Below are 20,014 nucleotides of genomic sequence, written 5' to 3' on the forward strand. Positions count from 1 at the left end.
GGTGACCCAACATGGTGTGCGTTTGAATCCAAACCCTCAATTTTGTCAAGGGCACCGGACATTAAAAGAAGTCTCTCAGATCAGCGTTTTTGTGTTTTGTTGAATTGAAAATGTGCATCTGTGTGAGATTCACCTTTTCATTACATTACATTACATTTATTTAGTAGACGCTTTTGTAGACGAAAAAAAATGATAATAAATGCATTTTAAAGTGTTTTCATATTACGAAAGATGTATTCTTTTTAAAAAATTATTATTCAAAGTTTAGCACTGTCACCTCACAGCAAGAAGGTTTGAGTCCGGCCAGGGCCTTTCTGTGTGGAGTTTGCACGTTCTCCCCGTGTCCATGTGGGTTTCCTCCAGGTGCTTCGTCTTCCTCCCACAGTACAAAGACACAGACATACTGTGTGGAAATCGCAGAAGTAGAAGAAACATGCCCGACGAGGATGGGATTCGAACCCACGCGTGCAGAGCACAATGGATTAGCAGTCCATCGCCTTAACCACTCGGCCACCTCGTCACATGCTGTCTATTATTTTTCCGCGAACTTTCGCCGCAAATGCTGATAATTTTCGAAGGCCCGATATGAGATAACATTCACCTTCATTTGCCACCATTGTCTTCGAGAACTGTAGCTAATATACAGATTGAACAACTCTCATTACTCTGGTTTCCTCCAACAGTCCAAAGACATGCAGGTAGGCTAATTGGAGACTCTAAATTGGCCATAGGTATGAGTGTGTGAGTGAGTGGTGAATGAGTGAGGTGTGTCCTGCGATGGATTGGCGGACTGTCCTGGGTGTATTCCTGTCTCTCGCCCAATGCACGTTGGGATAGGCTCCAGCACCCCTGCGAACCTGCCCAGGATAAGCGGGTATAGATGTTGGATGGATAAATATTCAATGTTATCATTTCTTTTCATAAATATGCAGGTGGAAAGGTGAAGATTTTATGGTAATATTATGCACAGGGCCATTGCAGACATTGCTTGATAAACCAAAGTGAACATGTTAAGTTACAATTTTATTACACAATTTATGGCCAGAATATGAACATGAGTAAATGTGATAACAGACTATTATGATAACCGCACTTTCCAAAAACATTAAATTGGTCATTCGCTAAATTATAATGGATCCCAATGGAGAGAAAATCATACAGCTGTCAGACTAAAGAACTCCGTGGTTCCCTCTCCCATACAGTTCCGGGGGGAACTGAAGTAATGATACGATGTTGTTACACGGAAGGGAGAAACTTGTACTCGGGCATGTTATGTGCTCGTGGAGGTCAAGTTAAAAAATCTGACGTGCACTTTTAATGTGCATATGTTTACATATTCCAGAGAGTATAGGTCACAGGTTAGTGTAATTCATCACATTGTAAATTGTAATTGTAAATGCGTCGCTTGTTTCGCTACGACTGTATTGGTAAGCTTGTTATCTGGCTAGCTACCCAGGTTGCTAGCCGGCCAGTGTGGAAACTGGCTTGTGCGAGAAATGACTACATTATGTTTTTATTTTATTTTATATGACACGCAGCATTTTGCAGGCTGTCAAATTACATAAAGTAGATTAATTTGGTATTAAGATATGAACAGACAACCTAGATGATATTCTATGTTAAGTTCATTTTAAATTCCTCATAAACATGATTCACCGTAAGCTTGATCTATGATGAGTTTACAAATATATGAGGGAAACGATGCTCAAGTTGTATGTCTTCTTCGCCGATAATTAAATGGGGCCCATAAGTTCTCAAACACGTTCTGGGGACCGCTGTTTATGCTGGTTTTTATTCACGCAAATTTCGTAATTAATTGTGTTTAAAACGTGTTTTAAATTCTTCTATCATAGTTTCCATAAACTTTTGGAATGTAGTGCTGGCTTTGAACTAGCTTATTTCTCGCAGGTGGTGTAGTTTCAGTTAACAGGTGCTTTCAGTTGCTGGGACCTCACTTATTTAATGTTTGCGTAAACATGGGGTAATGGATATATTGGTATCCACTATTTGCTTTTACATCAAATGTATGTATGTCTTCATGCCTTTTTTAAATGTATAAATTCTGATTGTGTTGCATGAATTGAAGTCTTGGGAAAAGTGGCATGTTTGTTCATGTATACATTTGGGACTGTGATAAACTGTTGCTGTCTTTTCAGCTTTTAATTTAGAGATGGTCTTTGTGCAAATTAAAGCTAGGTTTTGATATTTTTCTCATTTTTTTCTTGATTCTTTTTTGTTTAGAATCTCACGCGCTAGTCTTGGCAAACTTCTGAGGACGAAGGTACGAAGATTGAACAATGGTCAAGAAGAAGGTCGTGCGTCCGATCGCGGAAATGGCACGGAAGATCCGCGAGTACCGTGCACTGAAGGAACGGCCCCGCGACTCGCAGAAATACGCGCTGGACTACGAGACGATGACGCGGCCGTACACCGGGAAGAGGCTGCCCGTCATGGCCTGGGAGAGCGTGCGGACCGAGAGCCGGCTCTTCTCCCTGATGGCCGGCCTCAGGCTCTTCGGGGTGGGGCGGCTCTTCACCCGCAAGTCCTGGCTGTCTGAGCACCAGGAGCCCTGCTACTGGAAGATCACCAAGGTCAAAGTGGACTACACTGCAGAGGTGAGCCTCATCAGAGAATGGCGGATCACTTGGCATGTGTAGTTCTAGCTCTTGTTAGTTGAATTGAATTACTTTGGTTACTTATGCACAATGCAAGTTACGTGGGGCTAGCCGTTGTAACGTCAGTGGATCTCACTGTTCATCTGTTTAGCAAAGTGAGTAACTTTTGTTCGGCAAGTCACAAGTCTTGAATTTTCATTGTAGAACATGGACCATGGAAAAGCTTGGGGAATACTTACCTTCAAAGGTGAGTGTTTTTACAGTTTTTTTTTACATCAACTGTTTTCTTCTGGCTTCTAAAGACATCTGCGTTTATAGTGACGTACATGCTGCTTTACTTAGAGTGCAGCTTCTCATTATAGCGATTCCACACCCTTCTTGGAAAAGAAGCGTATTTTCAGTGACAGTAATTCAGTTCTAGTTGTTTCCTAGATAGACCTCGTTCATCGTGTCTCTTCCCCCCCCGCGCCCCCCCTTCCAGGAAAGGAGGAGAGCGAGGTGAAGGAGGTGGACAAGGTCGTGTATCACGACTGGCGCCTGGTGCCGAAGCACGAGGAGGAGGAGTTCAGGCGCTTCGCGCCGGTCCCGGACCAGGACCCCAGGCCCAGCCACGCGGCCTACCCGCCGCTGCTCCGCGCCATGATCCTGGCGCGGAGACGCGGGGAGGGACTGGCACAGGAGGCCTGGGAGCCGGCCATCGACCTGCACCGGAACATCCTCCTCAACAAGGAGTATTTCCACAACAAAGAGAAGGAGAAGCAGGGGGGAGTGGCCTCCTGAGAGAGCGCCGTCGGGGGAGAGTGGCGGTGGGAATGAGAGAGAGAGGCGGTGGGGAATGTTGACCAGTCCTCACACAGGCCTCTGTTGCTGAACTTGGTGTCTGTGCTGCTTGTGCACGGACGAACGAATGACTGAGCGACAAGAAACGAACTCGGCAGCATTTGGGTTAGATTGTGGGATCATGTCAGTTGACTGTCCTGTTTTCTGGTGTCAGGCGAAAGAACAGAATATCCAGTTTCATTGTCTATACGGTGTGTTGGCTGTACCTCTGTCGTACACCTGGTTTCTGTTCCACTGAAATATTTCAATAAAGTGAAAAATATTTATTTCTGTTCTGTAATCCAGTTCAATGGTAGGAGGTTTTATCCCCTCCAGGTGGTTTTACACCCCCCCCCTCTTTATGCCCCTGATTTCTTGCGGTTCTGGATAAGTAGTTAGCATGTCGGGTCGGTTCCAGTCATATTTTTCACCACGCAGCTTGGCCACCATCTGATGGCTTGTAAGTGAAATGGAGTCCACAAGAAACTGCTTGACTGATCTTTGCACGCTTGCAGAATAATAATAAAATAATGGAGGGGAGGGACTCCTAATGAAAATATGCGCCGAATGCAAGGTACTGTCATGAACTTGCTAAGGAAATGGAGAATACTAGCTTAAAGTCAAAGGCCGTTCATGTAAGTTTAGCACTAAATATTTACGAAATAAATATTTAGTTTACAAATATTTTCAAATATTATCAGCATTTGCGGTGAAAGTTTGTGGCCATAGAATTGCCTGTGTGTGACGAGGTGGCCGAGTGGTTAAGGCGATGGACTGCTAATCCATTGTGCTCTGCACGCGTGGGTTCGAATCCCATCCTCGTCGGACGTGTTTCTTCTACTTCTCCACAAAGTTACTTGCAATTCTACATCCTATTTGTGTAATCGGACCGTCGTTTGTGCAATCGTGTGTGATAGCAAACTGCTGTTATTGTTCCCTCTTACACAGACAACCGACCGATTATTAAAGAATTGGTTTGGCTGCTCTGGGGTGGCATTGGACTTTTTGTATTTACGTGTTGACTTGTGATTACTGATAATAACCCATAGATTCAATGAAAGCGCTCAGCCAATTTAATTATTTTATTTTTTGATTCAAGAAAACACTTCAGCCACGATTAAGACAGGAAAGTTTGTGGCCTGAAAATTGTAAAAAAAAGATTGTGTCAGGGGTGGAGGTTGAGCTTTTTGAGCACGGGAACATTTTTAGCACTGCGAAAAGTTTGTCTTGAAAATTCGGTGTCTTTAACCTAGCTGTCGTTAACATTTGCAAAGTTAGCTGATGTAAACTAGTCGTGTTGGCTACATTTGTACTGGGCCGTAGCCTACTCGGAAGCCTGTGCGTGTCTGTGGGATGATGTATCGCTAGTCGTCAGTTCTTGTATGTCAGTGTAAAATTGACTTTATTCAAGGTTGATTTTTTTTTATCAGTCTTGTTATGTTGCTACTCGAACATAACTTACATTTAGTTCACCTGTTATTCTGGGTGTTTTTTTCTAGCAGGATAGCAGTGTTTGCTTTTCTGAAGGCTAGTAGCAAGCTGTAATGTGTTTTAGAAACTGGCAGACAGTCAGAGCCATCAAGGTATTCTCTGCTACCCCAACCAAAATGGGTGAAATGCCATTTTTTATGAAGAAAGGCGTATGTGTTCATCAAAAAAGTAATTATTTACATTTGAGCTCATAAATAGACCATTTTCTTTAGGAACATTGGAATGGGTTCGTTTTCATGTTATCGGACCATTGGGGGACAATGGCGGCAAATGAAGGTGAACATTATCTCATTGGTCCTTCAAATATCATCAACATTTGCAGCGAAAGTTTGTGGGTATAGAATTGCTTGTGCTCAGCACGCGTGGGTTCCAATCCCATCCTCGTTAGACATGTTTCTTCTACTTCTCTCAAAAGTTACTCCCAATATTGTATCTTATTTGCACGCGTGGTTTTATGGGACCATTGTGTGTTCAATACTGTGTGATTTCCGGAGGTGTTTCTGAAGGTATTTCCGAAGCAACATTCCTTCTGTTCCAGCACCTTGACTTCTGGCAATGGTCTGAACTGTTACACTAAGCCTTTTAATTTCATATTAGTTCGGACAGCAGGAGTCCAGCAATGTTCAGACTGCTGCACTCAGCTCTAGCAGTCAGAATAACAGTCCCATTCATCCATCCATTATCTCTAATCCGTTTGTCCTGGGCAGGGTTGTGGGGGGTGCTGGAGCCCATCCCAGTGTGCATTGGGTAAAGGCAGGAATACACCATTCACTCACACACTCATACCTATGGGCAATTTAGAATCTCCAATTAGCCTACCTGCATGTCTTTGGACTGTGGGAAGAAATGGGAGTAATAGCAGTTGTTCAGACAGGATATTACCTGCAGTTCTCAAAGACAATGATAGCAAATGAAGGTGAACATTATCTCGTTGGTTTTTCAAATATTATCAGCATTTGCGGTGAAAGTTTGTGGCCATAAAACTGCTTGTGTGTGACGAGGTGGCCGAGTGGTTAAGGCGATGGACTGCTAATCCATTGTGCTCTGCACGTGTGGGTTCGAATCCCATCCTCGTCGGGCAAGTTTCTTATACTTCTCTTCAACGATACTTGCAATTCTACATCCTATTTGTGTAATCAGAACGTTGTTTGTGCAATCGTGTGTGATTTCCAGTGGTACGTCTCAGGGAATTTCCGAGGCAACAATTCCTGCTGTTCAAGCCCCTTGAGGACTAGTGATAGACTCTAAATTCATATTGGGTTCCAACAGTGAATGACTGTGTGTCAGCCAATCAAATGTGTTGATCAGTATTGATTAGAACATCTTCAAGTCTACTACTGTCTCAGATTTCAGCTACCCCTGTTTGATGTCTTGGAGTTCGCACCAATAACAGTTGTTCCATCCATTATCTATACCCGTTTCTCTTGGGCAGAGTTATGGGGGGTGCTGGAGCCTATCCCAGCATGCATTTGGCAAAAGGCAGGAACACACTATGGACAGGCCACCAGTCTATTTCAAGGCACACACACTATTACTCATACACTCATAACTATGGGAAATTTAGAGTCTACCTGCATGTCTTCTTACTGTTTGAGGAAACCGGACTAATAAAAGCTGTTCAGACAGGATATTACCTACAGATCTCAAACACAATGGCAGAAAATGAAGGCGAACGTGATCTCAGTGGTTTTTTCAAATATTAAAAGATTTTGTGGCGAAAGTTGGTGGAAATAAAATGGCATGCATGTGACGAGGTGGCCGAGTGGTTAAGGCGATGGACTGCTAATCCATTGTGCTCTGCACGCGTGGGTTCGAATCCCATCCTCGTCGGACGTGTTTCTTCTGCTTCTCCACAAAGTTACTCACAATTCTGTGTCCTATTTGTGTTATGGGACCATTGTTTGTTCAACACAGTTTACTTTCCTGAGGTGTCTTGCATGACTTTGGACTGTGGGAAAAAGCCAGAGTAATAAAAATTGTTCAAACCGGATATTACCTAGTTCTCAAACACAATGGTGGAAAATGAAATTGAATGTTATCGCATTGATTTTTGAAATATTATCAGCATTTCTGCTGAAAGTTTGGGGCCATAAAACTGCTTGTGTGTGACGAGGTGGCCGAGTGGTTAAGGCGATGGACTGCTAATCCATTGTGCTCTGCACGTGTGGGTTCGAATCCCATCCTCGTCGGACGCGTTTCTTCTACTTCTCTCAAAAGTCACTCTCAATACTGTGTCTTATGTGCCCTTTAATTTCATTACATGCTAGAACCTGACTCAATGTGCCTGGACCCTTAACCTTTGCTTGCAGCTGTATTTTTGTCTTTGTGTTAAAAACAGATGGCGGGTCAAATCGTAATCTCCATCCTCTCGCAAGAGGTCACGCGGGGTTTGCGGACGAGCTACCTTCCACACGACAAACGTACTCTCTGGTGCAATGGCTAGAGTGCCAGTGCTTTCGTTTGCAACAAATGGACCCTCATAATCAACGCCATGACCATCGGTCTCACATCGAGGCTTCTGGGCTGAGAAAGCATGGCTACTGCAACAATGGCAGGGTGTCAGAGACTGAACTGTGCTTAAAGTGCGATAGTTCCACTACCGTACAAATTCATCGACAGATCACTGACTCCTGGGCACATGAACATAGTGTTGGGCCCGTAACACTTGTTGCATCTAAAATGCATATTCCACGTATCAGAAAAGCTGTTTAACGTACTCAGAAACAACCAGCGCCATTCGATTCTCTGATTGTGGTATATAGCAGCGTTTCCCAACCTTTTTCCTTCCGCGGCACACTCCAAATTGAAAAATGGGGGTGAAAAGCATGAAAAATAAACACCCTGCAAGCGACGTACTGACGTTGATGTGACGTGCCAACACTAGGCCTAAATGTTCTTTTGGGGTTTTAATTAAGCGATATGCATTTTAATGACATTTATTTTGGCTTTTGTGAATGGGATTTGTTCATTTAAGTTTTTTAAATTCATTTGAACATTAAAATCTTTTTAAAAGGATTTTTCACACGGCACACCTGACCTGACACCTTGGGAAACGTTGGTATATAGCATAACAGTTTTTTTTCATAGTTTGGGGAAGGAGGGAATATTCTTAGGACTGCACTCCAGCCCAGTAGGTGGCGGTAATGTACCAAAAGCTGGTTTTCAAACCGCCAATAGAAAAATGCAGAAGCAGCAGCACACCGTGCTTTCTGCAGTTTCGCCATGGATATTGACACACACCAAGGTTAACTTGGAGCTGCTTGTAGGCAAAATGAATAGGAATTTAGAAACAACAACTGATAGGGAAGTAACATCAGATCCAAATATTATGGATGTCTAACTGTCTTCATGAATGGTTCTAAAGAACCAACAGAAGGGAAGGTTGGAATAGTGTATATTATAAATGACTTCAACATTGAATTTAAAAAGGAATTACTGACGATTCAGTGTATACAGGAAAAATTGGTTGCTATTTTACAATGGGTTGAGGAGGAGATGTTTTTTTTATACGACATTATACTATCTCTGTTTAGGACATGGAAGATGTGCATTGTTTTAAAAAATGGATACCAACGCATTCAGGAATTACAGTAAATTAGCAAGCAGAAAAGGAGCAAAAAAACATACAGCAAGAGATTAGGTAGACATCCATCCATTATCTATACCCGCTTATCCTGAGCAGGGTCACAGGGGGTGCTGGAGGCTATCCCAGCGTGCATTGGGCGAGAGGCAGGAATACACCCTGGACAAGCCGCCAATCTATCACAGGGCATACACACCATTCACTCACACGTATGGGAAATCTAGAGTCTCCAATTAGCCTACCTGCATGTCTTTGGACTGTGGGAGGAAACCCACGCGGACACGGGGGGAACATACAAACTCCACACAGAAAGGCCCCAAGCCGAAATTCAAACCCACAACCTTCTTGCTGTGAGGCGACAGTGGGTAGCACTGCACCACCATGCCACACTCAGGTAGGCATTAAAATTATTAAAATGAAAATGATTTAACTATAATATGACCAAGAGAGTGAGATCAAGAAACTAGTGGTTGTCATTTATACAGCCTTCAAAATAAGTTTAGGCAGAAGTAGAAAAGAGGAATTTATCAATACAAGAATGAGACTTCAACTTTTTGTGTGGTGTTGTATGGACAGGTAGTGTTCATTTTCACATTTTGGTTAGGTTTTGGACCAGAGTAGGAAATCTGCAGAAGATTCACCATCTTGTTTTTCTTTGGGAGAAAGATGACTACTTCTAATAGATCAAGGGATTTGTAGTCTTCTGTGGGCCCTGCTTTGGCCAGACCTGTGTCCTGTCCAACACCTGCAACTACGTGCATGTATTTTTGTGTTTTGTTGTTTTGTGTATGTCTTCATAATAAATGTGTTTGTATCACATTTGGAGGAAGGTTCTTTTGAGCTTGGCTGTTGTTTTTGGCACATGGAACTTTCTTATGTCCAAACTGTTGTTCCCCATATTATGACATGGGTGTGTGTAGATTTTAGGACATGCAATGTAGATTGCGTACTCTGAAATCTTAAGAAATATCTAAGATTTCTATGGATAAAGCCCCATCACACGGAGACAGAAGCCATCAGAAGTGTGTACACATGTTTTAATCGCACAATGACAGAAAAAGATTAAAACCTTGGACATGTCGTCTTGAGGGTGAGATTTTCCTTTTATATAAAAAAAAAACCCCTCTGGTGATGTCGCACGGACTCCTATTGAAGCAGAATTTAAAAATAAAATAAAATAAAAAAAAGAGATGAAGTTGTGGAAATTTATTTGGAAATTGGACCGGTAAAACCCAAGCGTTTGGGCACAGGCCCGTAATGCAACCAAACAGATGTACTACGGGGGAAAACGTGCCACAAAGTGTTTCAAGAACGTCGGAATAATTAAAATACACACACGCGCACGCACACACACACACACACACACTCCCACTCCAACACCTGGACACTAAAGGCAATCTCCACTTAACCAATTATCACATCCAGAGGAATTCCAAGCACTTATAACAATTACCCACAGTGCAATAAATCTACATATACACAGATATTTTTTTAAATTATATATATATATATATATATATATATATATATATATATAAAAGGAATTCAAAAGACTTTGCTCCATTTAAACAGTTTCATGAACATTTCAAAGTTTTATAAATAAAATCTGTGGAAAAACAAAAAACAAAACAAAACCATTTCCATGTCTTCTTACAGATAGTTCTTCAACATTAGTGTGGAAATTGGAAACTGTCTAAACCGAAAACAAAACAAAACAAAAAACAAAAAAACAAAACAAAAGAAACAAACAAACAAAAAAAAGATGCATCTTAACGTCAATTCTCCACATAGGGAGACCGATGACACACGAAAAAAAGGACTGGAAACCTTGTTTGTTTGTATATCTAAACGTACACACGACGGACGACTCACTAACGTACATTGCTCATTTACAAGAGGTCGACTACCAAACTGAGACGACTGTACACGTTTTGGAGATAAGACCATAATTACGGCGTGATTTTATTTAATCTTTTTTTTTTTGTTTGTTTTTAACTTTTTTAGTTTTTACTTTTTTTTTTTCGTCGTTTTTGTTGTTTTTTGAGTTTCCTCCGTTTCGGCAGGCGGGCGGGTGCCCCGCCCCCCTCCCCCCCCCCTTTATTTCGTGGACAGGATGAGGGCCACGATGAGGCCGTAGAGCCCCAGGACCTCGGCGAAGATGAGGATGAGGATCATGCCCACGAATAGCCGGGGCTGCTGTGCCGTGCCCCGGACGCCGGCGTCGCCCACGATCCCGATGGCGAAGCCCGCCGCCAGCCCGCTCAGACCCACGCTCAGCCCCGCCCCCAGGTGCAGGAAGCTCCTGCGGAAGAGGGGGGGGGGAGAAGGGGCGTGGAGAGAGAGAAAGGGGGAGAGGGAGGGGGTGTGGAGAGAGAGAGAGAGGGGGAGAAGGAGGGGGCGTAGAGAGTGAGAGAGAGAGAGAGAGGGGAGAGGGAGGGCGGAGAGGGGGGGAGGGAGGGTGGAGAGGGGGGGTGGAAGAGAGAGAGAGGGAGGGAGGGGGGAGAGAGAGAGAGAGGCGAGAGGAGAGAGAGGGGAGGGAGAGGAGGGGTGGGAGAAAGAGAGAGAGGGAGGGGGTGGAAGAGAGAGAGGGAGGGGGTGAGGGTGGGAGGGAGGAAGAGGGGGGGTGGAAGAGAGAGAGAGGGAGGGTGAGGGAGGGAGAAATTGAGGTTAATTAGCTACTCAAATCACATCTCCAAACCCATACACAGCAAAATGCATCAACAGTAGGGTTGGGTATCGTTTGGATTTCACTGATTCTGATTCCGATTCTGCCTCTTATTGAATCCTGGTTCCGCATCTTATCATATTTTTTGACGAAGAAAAGAAACCAAAATGTCTCAGAAGAAAAAGCTATGGTTATTTTCTTAGCAGACTTAGGCTGCTACAAAACATAAATTGACAATAATGACATAAGGTTTTCCTTCCTTGCGACAAAAGAAATTGAGCAAAATAAAGAAAAATAATGGAGTTTCCCTATCAGGAGTTCGATGTGCCACAAATGCAGACCCTGAAAATGAAAATCCTTCCGTGTAAAGTCTTCTGTGTAATAACATTAAATTTCGTTAATTTGAAAGGATTTATTGAACAACCATAGGTGTCAATGCACTCTTCTTTTGGTTGTTTTGGTTTAAAAAAAAAAAAAAGAAAGAAAAAAGAGCACCAATGCATTCTGACCTGATTCATTACATATTACATTACAGGCATTTAGCAGACGCTCTTATCCAGAGCAACTTACACAACTTTTACATGGCACTTTACATTGTATCCATTTATACAGCTGGATACGTACTGAAGCAGTGCAGGTTAAGTACCTTGCTCAAGGGTGCAACGGCAGTGTCCTACCCAGGAATCGAACCTGTGACCTTCAGGTTACAAGACCAGCTCTAGACCCACTGTGCTACACTGCCGATTCAGTTCTGATTCTACAGGCGTTCATCCGACATTTTATTTCTTCCACAATAATCGGAAAGAGCCGACGAGTATCGGCAAAGCGGAGAACTGATAAGAAGCATCGATGAGGGCGGCGGCATCGCTAAAATCCTAATGATACCCATTCCCTGGTCAGCTGTTGGGTTTCAGGACCACAGCGCGTGCAGTGGGCACTTACTTGTAGAGCGGGACTTTATCGTTGATGTTGTTGGCGATCAGCACCGCCACCACCAGCCCGTAGATGGCGATGATGCCCGCCATGACCACGGGGATGATGGACTTCATGATCAGCTCCGGCCTCATCACCGACATGGCGGCGATGCCCGTGCCGCTCTTGGCCGTCCCGTACGCCGCGCCCAAAGCTGGAGGGAGGGGGGGGGAGGAGAGGGAGAGGGAGAAAGAGACAGAGAGAGTGTCACTTACAGCCAACCAACCCCTCAGCAACCCCTCCCCTCAGTCAAATAAAACTACAGACATTTGAGATTTTTTCCAAGCTATGGCGATCAAGAACTGTTTTTTTTTTTTTTAGCTTAGAGCAGTGGTCTCCAACCCTGGTGCTGGAGAGCTACAGGGTCTGCTGATTTTCATAGTGACTCAGCACTTCATGAATCAATTAGAGCAGTTGATTACACAGTTAACTCAACTGATTTTAAGGTGAGAACAAAAATCAGCAGACCCTCTCCAGGACCATGGTTGGAGACCAGTGGCTTAGATGCCCATACACATGTCAGTGAGTTAGGAGTTTATTTTTTTCCCCCTTATAATGCAGAGCGAGACAACATTTTGGATTAGCTATTCTAAGATGGCAGACACCCCTGGGTCAGATGCAGCCTACTTTGTATTGGCTACCGCGACGGTAAGCTTGAGACCTCTGAATAGACAGACTTAGTTTATTTTAAAGTTAATAGAGCTCTCTACCGCCACCAGGTGGTAGCCTTTGCCCCTTACACGCTATCCTGATGAGTGCACATGTGCACACTGGTCAATGCATGCAGGAGTAACAGCATCTAAATGGCAAAAAATGCAACTTAGTCCCTGAGGGAAATGTATTCAGAGGTATCTGTTGGCATAGAATATACTAGCATGTGTCAGTTTAGCCTAAAAACTGAAAATTCTATATGATAGTGCACCGCGTGCCCAATTCTGTATAATGGTGTACAGTGTGCCAAATTCAGCCAAGCTGCATAAGAGTTCCTCTCATTCAAAGTGTACATTTCACAAGAACCGACCGGACGGTGAAGCTGGAAGTGAGCTGAGAGTGAGATGGGTAATCATATTCAGAAATGGTGGCCAATTCAAGATGGCAGTAACCCGCTGGGGATACGCACATGCTTGGGAACAGGGAACGGGGAACAGTCATTTTTTGTGAAATTTATTTTGGGGGAAAAAAGGAGAATAATATTCTTTGAAACTCAACAATGTGTGTTTTGCCGAGTAGATTCAGAGTCTTGATGTGGCAGTACAACTAGCGATCCGCTTTCAACATTTCATGCAAAATTGTTTGAGATTTGTGAGAATTTATGAGCAAAGCCACTTTAAGTTCATCCTTATTTTCAAACGGGCTGCTCTGATTTGTAGTTTTATATAATAACCTAACTATTAGGAATCAAAGTCTCATTAGAACTTATTTTTTCAACAAGGATACACCTTTTCAAGAACCTCTGCACCAACAGCGACACCTGCTGGTGAGCACAGGCTTTTCAGTTTCCACCTTATCAATCTTTCAATAACAATAACGAAACCAAAGCAAATGAAAGATAAGGTTTCCAAATACATGCCTGTGTTCACCCACATCCAAACATGGTACTTGTGCAACAAGTCTACAGGAATGGCTAATGCTTACCAATAATGTACAGCTATGTTCCATGATACCGTGACGACTGGGACGATATTGAATACACAATACGGTAAGTACTCCGGTAAAGCCAATGCATAATTTATACCCACGTGCTCTAGGCAGGCTTAATGTACTTTCTAGAATTAATTACAAGAACCAGTGTTATATATTATTTAAAAGGAGGCTCAATTAAAGATTAGGTGTAAAAAATAACAGTAAATGACAGCCATTTAACATCCAATGCTCACAGCTAATTTTATGAAATGGTCAATCTAGAAGAAATAAAACAGCAGAGACAGGCATGCACTGAAGTAAAGTGGGCCAAATCAGAACCATTTAAATGGAGCTTTGAGGGGCAACTACTCTGGGAAATGTAGTTTTCATTTTGTAGTTACAAACTAGTGGCATGCCAGAACAGAAGCCTGATAAATACTGTAATCATTTGCGGTTTGGTTCGGTTCTATGCATGACGTTCCTTGACTTCACAACCGACAGACAGAACCGTAAATTGCTAGCTAGCTAGCGAAGATTGGTTTAACAAACAGAGTGCTAGCATAAAGGGTGGGGCAGCATTGCCCTGGAGAGAACACACCCCATGACGCGATGTTCCTGAACAATTAAAAGTGGCCACATTACAATTTCCACTCCAAGGTCAGTAGGTCAGCATAAGACCACCTGTTACCCTCCATATGACTGATACAATAGACTGTACGGTAGTATAATTGTTTGCCTTTATAAAGCTGTATTTCTTCTATAAAAATGATTATATTTAAAATAAACCTGCCATTGGGAAACTGCCCAAAGTTCTGTTGTCTATCAGGACCATGATGGCCTACTGGAAAGTGAATAGCTTTACAGTGCTTTTTAAACCCTGAACAGACTGGCAATTAAGTTAGGTCAAAATCAGCAAGATAAAACAGCTTGCATTGCAAAAAAAAAAAACTGCTGGCTAAATATATGCTATACGATAAACGCTGTTTGAAGGTGAAATCAGCAGATTTTCACAGAGATCCATTTGCTGGATTTATAGTTATCAATTTAAGGAATATTTGAATGACTCAAACCTTTTTTTGTACACACACATGCAAATATGGACTCAAAGTTATGATGCTGAACTTCAGGGTTGCAGTAGCTCCCTTTAATTTTTGGCAATTTCTTCACTTAAACTGGCAGCATTTTGGCTGCTAATGAACTGTGTGGAGCGCACTTCAGGTGTAAATGTTTGTAGCTAGCCCTACAGGAAAACACGTGGCAGGCAGGCAGGCAAATTTATATGTATGCTGTATATTTAGCCCAAAATACATTCAGAAACCAATTTTAGTGCACATTCTCAACTTTTATACTATTATAGCACATCTTATGATGTTCATATTACATTTTTTATACCCATTATTCTTTCAGCAGCACAAACGTCAGTACCGTATTTCATTACCACAGGAACTGTATTTCATTACTGAGGAACTGACTGGAAGAAGTGCTGCTGAATTCATTTCTCCTGGCTGAAAAGCACAACCTGCTCTCAGCTGGTAACAGGTCCTGATCTTTCAGAAGGAGAAGGGAAAACTGTGTACATTGCTACTGATCTACTGATCTACTTCCCCAGCCAGCTGAGAGATCAGATTAATATGGTGACAGAATTTAGTTATTGCTGAAGTATTCATCAACTAAACGCTACCTTTACAGCAATAATCATCAGAAACGGTTCTGCATTAGAGCTCCTTGAACTCAGATCCACTGAAAACGCTACGCTTAAATTCAGGCCTACTGAAAACCCTACACTTAAATTCAGGCCTACTGTAAACCCAATGTTAAAGTTCAGGCCTACTGTAAACCCTACACTTAAATTCAGCCCTACTGTAAACCCTACACTTAAATTCAGGCCTACTGTAAACCCAATGTTAAAGTTCAGGCCTACTGTAAACCCTACACTTAAATTCAGGCCTACTGAAAACCCTACACTTAAATTCAGGCCTACTGTAAACCCAATGTTAAAGTTCAGGCCAACTGTAAACCCTACGCTTAAATTCAGGCCTACTGAAAACCCCTAAGTTAAGGGAAACAGTTTCAGTTCGGTCTCCCCTCTGCAGTGAATGTGCAGAAGCACCTCCGGCTCACACCTCCATGTGACGGCACACGCTGGGCCTTACATGAGAAAACCCAGCCAATCAGCTTGCATATTCTCACCTTCACGCGAGCTGCTGCTCACAGCAAGGTGCCAATTTCACTCAGGAGGTGAGGGGAGAAGAACAGAAACTCACTACGGCACACTACACACTACAGATAACCCAAAAAATAAAAAAACTACTTTCAAGGTAAAGCATACCATTGCTTTAATTGGCAGGTTTAAGCGAGGTGGCCGGATCCATGCCCAAACGTCAGCCGACCTCAATAATAAACTCCATACAACAGAGCTCATCTCTGCCCAGTATTCCTCTTTATTACCACAGCGCTCCAACTTTATTCTCTGGTGAATAGCCACTGTAAAAAGAGTCATATGGGGCATGACACCCTGCTCGGTTTTATGGTAGGTGCTCATTGCTTCTACACCCTGATCACATGATCTGAGGATGGTCCGTGAGGTCGTCTGTAAAGGTCACTGAAGGACCCTGACAAAGAAGAAATTACCAAGCTCTCATAGAAAAAAAAAAGCATAAACCCGTTTGAGCAACACGGACAGAACAGTACACAGGCCGTATAGAATATGGACAGTACAGTCTACAATGCAATGTGTTTTTAAAAAAAATTTTTTTTTTTAAACATCAGCATAAATTTGGCACTGGTAAGACATGTCAGTCGCAGCAATTCACCCAATACCTTTCGGAGCACGGACCAAGACTAGTCTATAAAGGACACAGCCCACTACCTAGGCTAACAACCTCAGCGTTGTGACGTTTTTTATTAAAACAGTATCAAGGATAAATACCTCATCATTCTTCCCAAATGCCTTCAGGCAATAGATACACGGGATGCTTCAAAAATTTTACAAAATCCACACTGAATAGCAATTTTTTGTGAGTGACAATAAATGAGTGGGAAGAAGGACACATCGGAAAACTACCTCAGTGTTACGCACAGTGATGCAGAGATTACTTACTTTGAACATAAAATATTCAAATCTGAAAAGGAATTTCTCGCATGTGGTGGGAATTTTGTGTTTCGGAGCAGTCGTGTATACACAGACCCTTGTGGAAGAGCTGGATGCTAAATCAGGTTTCCAAATTAGCTTTTCATATTTACTGAAAGCAATTACAATTATTACATCACCTGCCACACCAAAAAAAAATTTGATTTCGCCTAGAATTGAATGAATGCAGATGCCATGGGCTACTAAATATATGAGAGTGAACTTCATATATCTCAACCTGACACAAATAACAGCACAGGTAGCTTTTCAAACTGGAAAAAAAACCTGACTGAGCAGCTCACTTAGGTATTCAATATTTCAGGGAGGAAAAACACGTATCATTTTAAAAGCGTATAAATAAGAAAGTTCACGGCTATCTCCAGCAGGCTCAAATGTGCTTTCGGTGAAGGGAGTCAGTAAAAGCCGTTGAGGGTGATCGGTGTGGAATGCGGAAGCTTCTGAGCTTCCAAAGCACATGACTTCAGGCGAGCGTAAACTCTAGGAATCGAGCGCATCGGTTACACTCAAGAAAGAAGAAAGAAATTCCAATGTGACTAAGGGTCAGAAGACACATACACACATACGCACACACTCTTCTATAATCACGGGCAAGCACTCGAGGACAAGTCCATAGTGGGAAATTCCACAAACTGTCAATCATCGAAGACAGATGATCTGTGGTTGGACACCAGTGAGCCACTCCCATTACACACCCCAGCAATTAAAGGTGTGCAAACCTCACCATACATTCAGCCTCACTCAGCACTTTGTAAGTACTCCGATGACGTGCTGTTCGTGGACACATGGGTTAAATAAAATCAATACCATCAAACTTCACAGCAGTAGGCCTACACGCACGATAAACTACGGAGCCTTCTACTGTACATCTGACTAAATTGCTGTGCAAACATTAGAACTGTATTGCACTGCGATGCCGAAAATGGCTTCCTCTGCTACAAAATCGCCCATTCCCCCGCAGTCATATGACTCACTACGGGGACTCCCCTCCCCCGCAAACCGGACCCGTTGACGGGTATCGTCGGAGATTGCGTCAAATGCATGATCGGAATACGGATTGAGCAGGAAGTCCCAGTATGGAGATCATTCGAAATTGCAAGCGATTCTGTAAAACGTAACGTTAGATGATAGCAGCAAATACAAATATACCGCCATTATTTCTGTAGTTTCCTAACGTCAATACATAGCATCACTTTAATACTAGACAGCTACTATTTAACTACAGCTTATTAATTACAGTTGTCCGCACAGTCAACGTCCATACCCTGATTGTCACCGAAAGTGACATTTACTAAAAGCTTCATACCCGCTTAAATAGATAATCTGAACTAAAATTAACCCGAAATCACGCAAGATTTTTCAAAGGCACGATGCAAAGACGGTTAGCTAACGTTAACTGCGAAAGCCTTTCTAGATGGCCAAGCTTCTCTGCCCTGTAAGAAAGATGTGGGGTGTCTGTACTATCGTCACGATGTCCTTAAATACACGACTGTGCTGTCTAGCGAGTTAGCTAGACGAATTAGACTAAGTTAATTTAACAACCAGTGACATATTACATCGTTATATTTACGAGGTTTCCAGCTCGTAGTATCGGCAATACATGTTGTCAGTACCTAACGTTAGTTTAACGACACTGTATGTTAGCGAACCAACAAATAGCCTAATAACACGGTAAACTCGCTGACGTTAGCCAGGTAGTTAGCCAGCACAATCGCTGCCAGCTATCGTCTTGCTAAGTGGAATGAATAACCCAGACAGCAGCCAGAGTAGATGGTTAGTTTGTGAATCATCTGGCACTGATACCGACAAGCTAGCTGTCAATGAAGATCAAGTAGCTAGTGCCAGCTAGAGCTACCGTGCGACAAATAGCTAGCGATCAAAGCGTCAAGTTAGCCCAAACAGCTAGTTAGCTAGCTGGCATAATTAACCATGAATATGCATCGTCCACGATCAGCGGCAGGGCCGAACCGCTCGCCGATTGACAATTTTGCCATGTCATCTAGCTAGCTGCATGTAAAATACAAAATAATTTTAAAAAGATGAAATTACGTCAATGGCGACGTCATCCAGCAAAGCAACATGAAATCTTACCATCCCTTCCCCCATCCATCCATCCATCCAGCCAGCAAGCTGCACCATCATCCTAATGTACCGTCCCTAAATGCACCCTCTACCACTAAAGTGCAAAGCAATTAGTAAAAAGTACATCTCTGCTATAAGACCGAACTGATCACAGAAAATAGAAAACATGAATAATATTTTCTAATTACCGCTGAAGACCATCGCCGCAGATGCACCCATCACTGCGAAGAATGGGGAGTACTCGGGGACTTCGGTTGACATTCTTGCTCGCTCACAGGAACAACAAAATAGAATAACAACTGTTGCAGTCGCTTCGCTTTAAATCGTTACTTTTCAACTAAATAAGGATTACAATAATTAGCTGTATATTAACGAATGAAGGAGAACGGACTGCAGGAAGGAGTCACGAATTTGCCCTATGATGTACACCGGCGCAGCAGTGGAAAATGGCGATGTGCAAAATGTCAGCTGACCAGCAATTCGGAGGTAGTTCATCACAATTTTGTAGGGTTACCTCACAGCAAACGTTATTTATTAGTAATAATATATGTGTAATTATTCATTAAAATGATTTAAAACGGGTTTAAAAAAATATTATATTCTATGAGTTATCATTAAATCAATTTGAGAAGGATTATTATACAGTTTCTCCTTCTGTGATTTTACGATGACCCCCACTTGTAATGGCCTGTTGGTATGTCCCGCTGCAGCCTGACACTGGTAAACCTGAAGTAGATTGTCTCACATTGATTCAAGGTATAATGTAGTAGGACGCAGACGTATATATTTAAGTTCCCATTATACAATGCCCTCCAAAATTATTCACACCGTTGATAAAGATGAACATAAAGACTGTGTCATCATATAAACACTACAAGTACTGAGCTTTGCTACCGCAGAGCATATGTACATTCATTCCAAAATATTTTACTTTAATGATACACTTTCAAATTAGAACTATTTCCTAAAAATAAGTGCCATATATATATCATTTGTGAACAACCCTCCCTTTGTGA

The 20,014-nt window shown here is 42.6% G+C and overlaps 2 protein-coding genes and 5 non-coding genes across 10 annotated transcripts; 5 read left to right on the plus strand and 2 right to left on the minus strand.

Annotated features, from left to right (window-relative positions):
• Nucleotides 1–438: 438 nt before the first annotated feature.
• trnas-gcu lies at nucleotides 439–520 on the minus strand. Its single transcript has one exon. It is a non-coding gene; the product is annotated as a tRNA-Ser (tRNA).
• A 695-nt stretch (nucleotides 521–1,215) lies between these two features.
• mrps34 (mitochondrial ribosomal protein S34) lies at nucleotides 1,216–3,724 on the plus strand. 4 transcript variants are annotated; one of them, XM_035397121.1, is made up of 4 exons: nucleotides 1,216–1,358; nucleotides 2,242–2,615; nucleotides 2,820–2,862; nucleotides 3,097–3,724. In XM_035397121.1, exons 2-4 carry the CDS (start codon nucleotides 2,298–2,300, stop codon nucleotides 3,393–3,395), a joined length of 660 nt encoding a protein of 219 aa, XP_035253012.1. In that variant the 5' UTR covers nucleotides 1,216–1,358; nucleotides 2,242–2,297; the 3' UTR covers nucleotides 3,396–3,724. The 4 variants fall into 4 exon arrangements, with proteins under 4 accessions (XP_035253012.1, XP_035253015.1, XP_035253014.1 ...); XM_035397124.1 differs by having other exon boundaries at nucleotides 1,228–1,358; nucleotides 2,257–2,615; XM_035397123.1 differs by lacking the exon at nucleotides 1,216–1,358 and adding an exon at nucleotides 1,403–1,427.
• Nucleotides 3,725–4,177: 453 nt separating this feature from the next.
• Nucleotides 4,178–4,259, plus strand: trnas-gcu. Its single transcript has one exon. It is a non-coding gene; the product is annotated as a tRNA-Ser (tRNA).
• Nucleotides 4,260–5,920: 1,661 nt separating this feature from the next.
• Nucleotides 5,921–6,002, plus strand: trnas-gcu. The gene has a single exon. It is a non-coding gene; the product is annotated as a tRNA-Ser (tRNA).
• Nucleotides 6,003–6,673: 671 nt separating this feature from the next.
• Nucleotides 6,674–6,755, plus strand: trnas-gcu. The gene has a single exon. It is a non-coding gene; the product is annotated as a tRNA-Ser (tRNA).
• Nucleotides 6,756–7,032: 277 nt separating this feature from the next.
• trnas-gcu lies at nucleotides 7,033–7,114 on the plus strand. Its single transcript has one exon. It is a non-coding gene; the product is annotated as a tRNA-Ser (tRNA).
• Nucleotides 7,115–9,528: 2,414 nt separating this feature from the next.
• LOC118217199 (V-type proton ATPase 16 kDa proteolipid subunit-like) lies at nucleotides 9,529–19,442 on the minus strand. Its single transcript, XM_035399029.1, has 3 exons — nucleotides 19,187–19,442; nucleotides 12,116–12,299; nucleotides 9,529–10,810 (listed from the first exon to the last, which is right to left on the minus strand). Exons 1-3 carry the CDS (start codon nucleotides 19,257–19,259, stop codon nucleotides 10,606–10,608), a joined length of 462 nt encoding a protein of 153 aa, XP_035254920.1. The 5' UTR covers nucleotides 19,260–19,442; the 3' UTR covers nucleotides 9,529–10,605.
• Between the last annotated feature and the right edge of the window lie 572 nt (nucleotides 19,443–20,014).

This window comes from Anguilla anguilla, chromosome 17, assembly GCF_013347855.1.
Source record: "Anguilla anguilla isolate fAngAng1 chromosome 17, fAngAng1.pri, whole genome shotgun sequence".
NCBI classification, from domain to species: Eukaryota; Metazoa; Chordata; class Actinopteri; order Anguilliformes; family Anguillidae; genus Anguilla; species Anguilla anguilla.

Excerpts from the sequence above, each read along its gene's own strand:
- mrps34 (XM_035397121.1), top strand. The coding sequence starts at position 2,298 with ATGGTCAAGAAGAAGGTCGTGCGTCCGATCGCGGAAATGGCACGGAAG. Across the intron at positions 2,616-2,819 it reads AAGTGGACTACACTGCAGAG|AACATGGACCATGGAAAAGC; the intron begins GTGAGCCTCATC and ends TTTTCATTGTAG. Across the intron at positions 2,863-3,096 it reads GGGAATACTTACCTTCAAAG|GAAAGGAGGAGAGCGAGGTG; the intron begins GTGAGTGTTTTT and ends CCCCCCTTCCAG.
- LOC118217199 (XM_035399029.1), bottom strand. The coding sequence starts at position 19,259 with ATGTCAACCGAAGTCCCCGAGTACTCCCCATTCTTCGCAGTGATGGGT. Across the intron at positions 12,300-19,186 it reads TGCGGCGATGGTCTTCAGCG|CTTTGGGCGCGGCGTACGGG; the intron begins GTAATTAGAAAA and ends CCCTCCCTCCAG. Across the intron at positions 10,811-12,115 it reads GATAAAGTCCCGCTCTACAA|GAGCTTCCTGCACCTGGGGG; the intron begins GTAAGTGCCCAC and ends CCTCTTCCGCAG.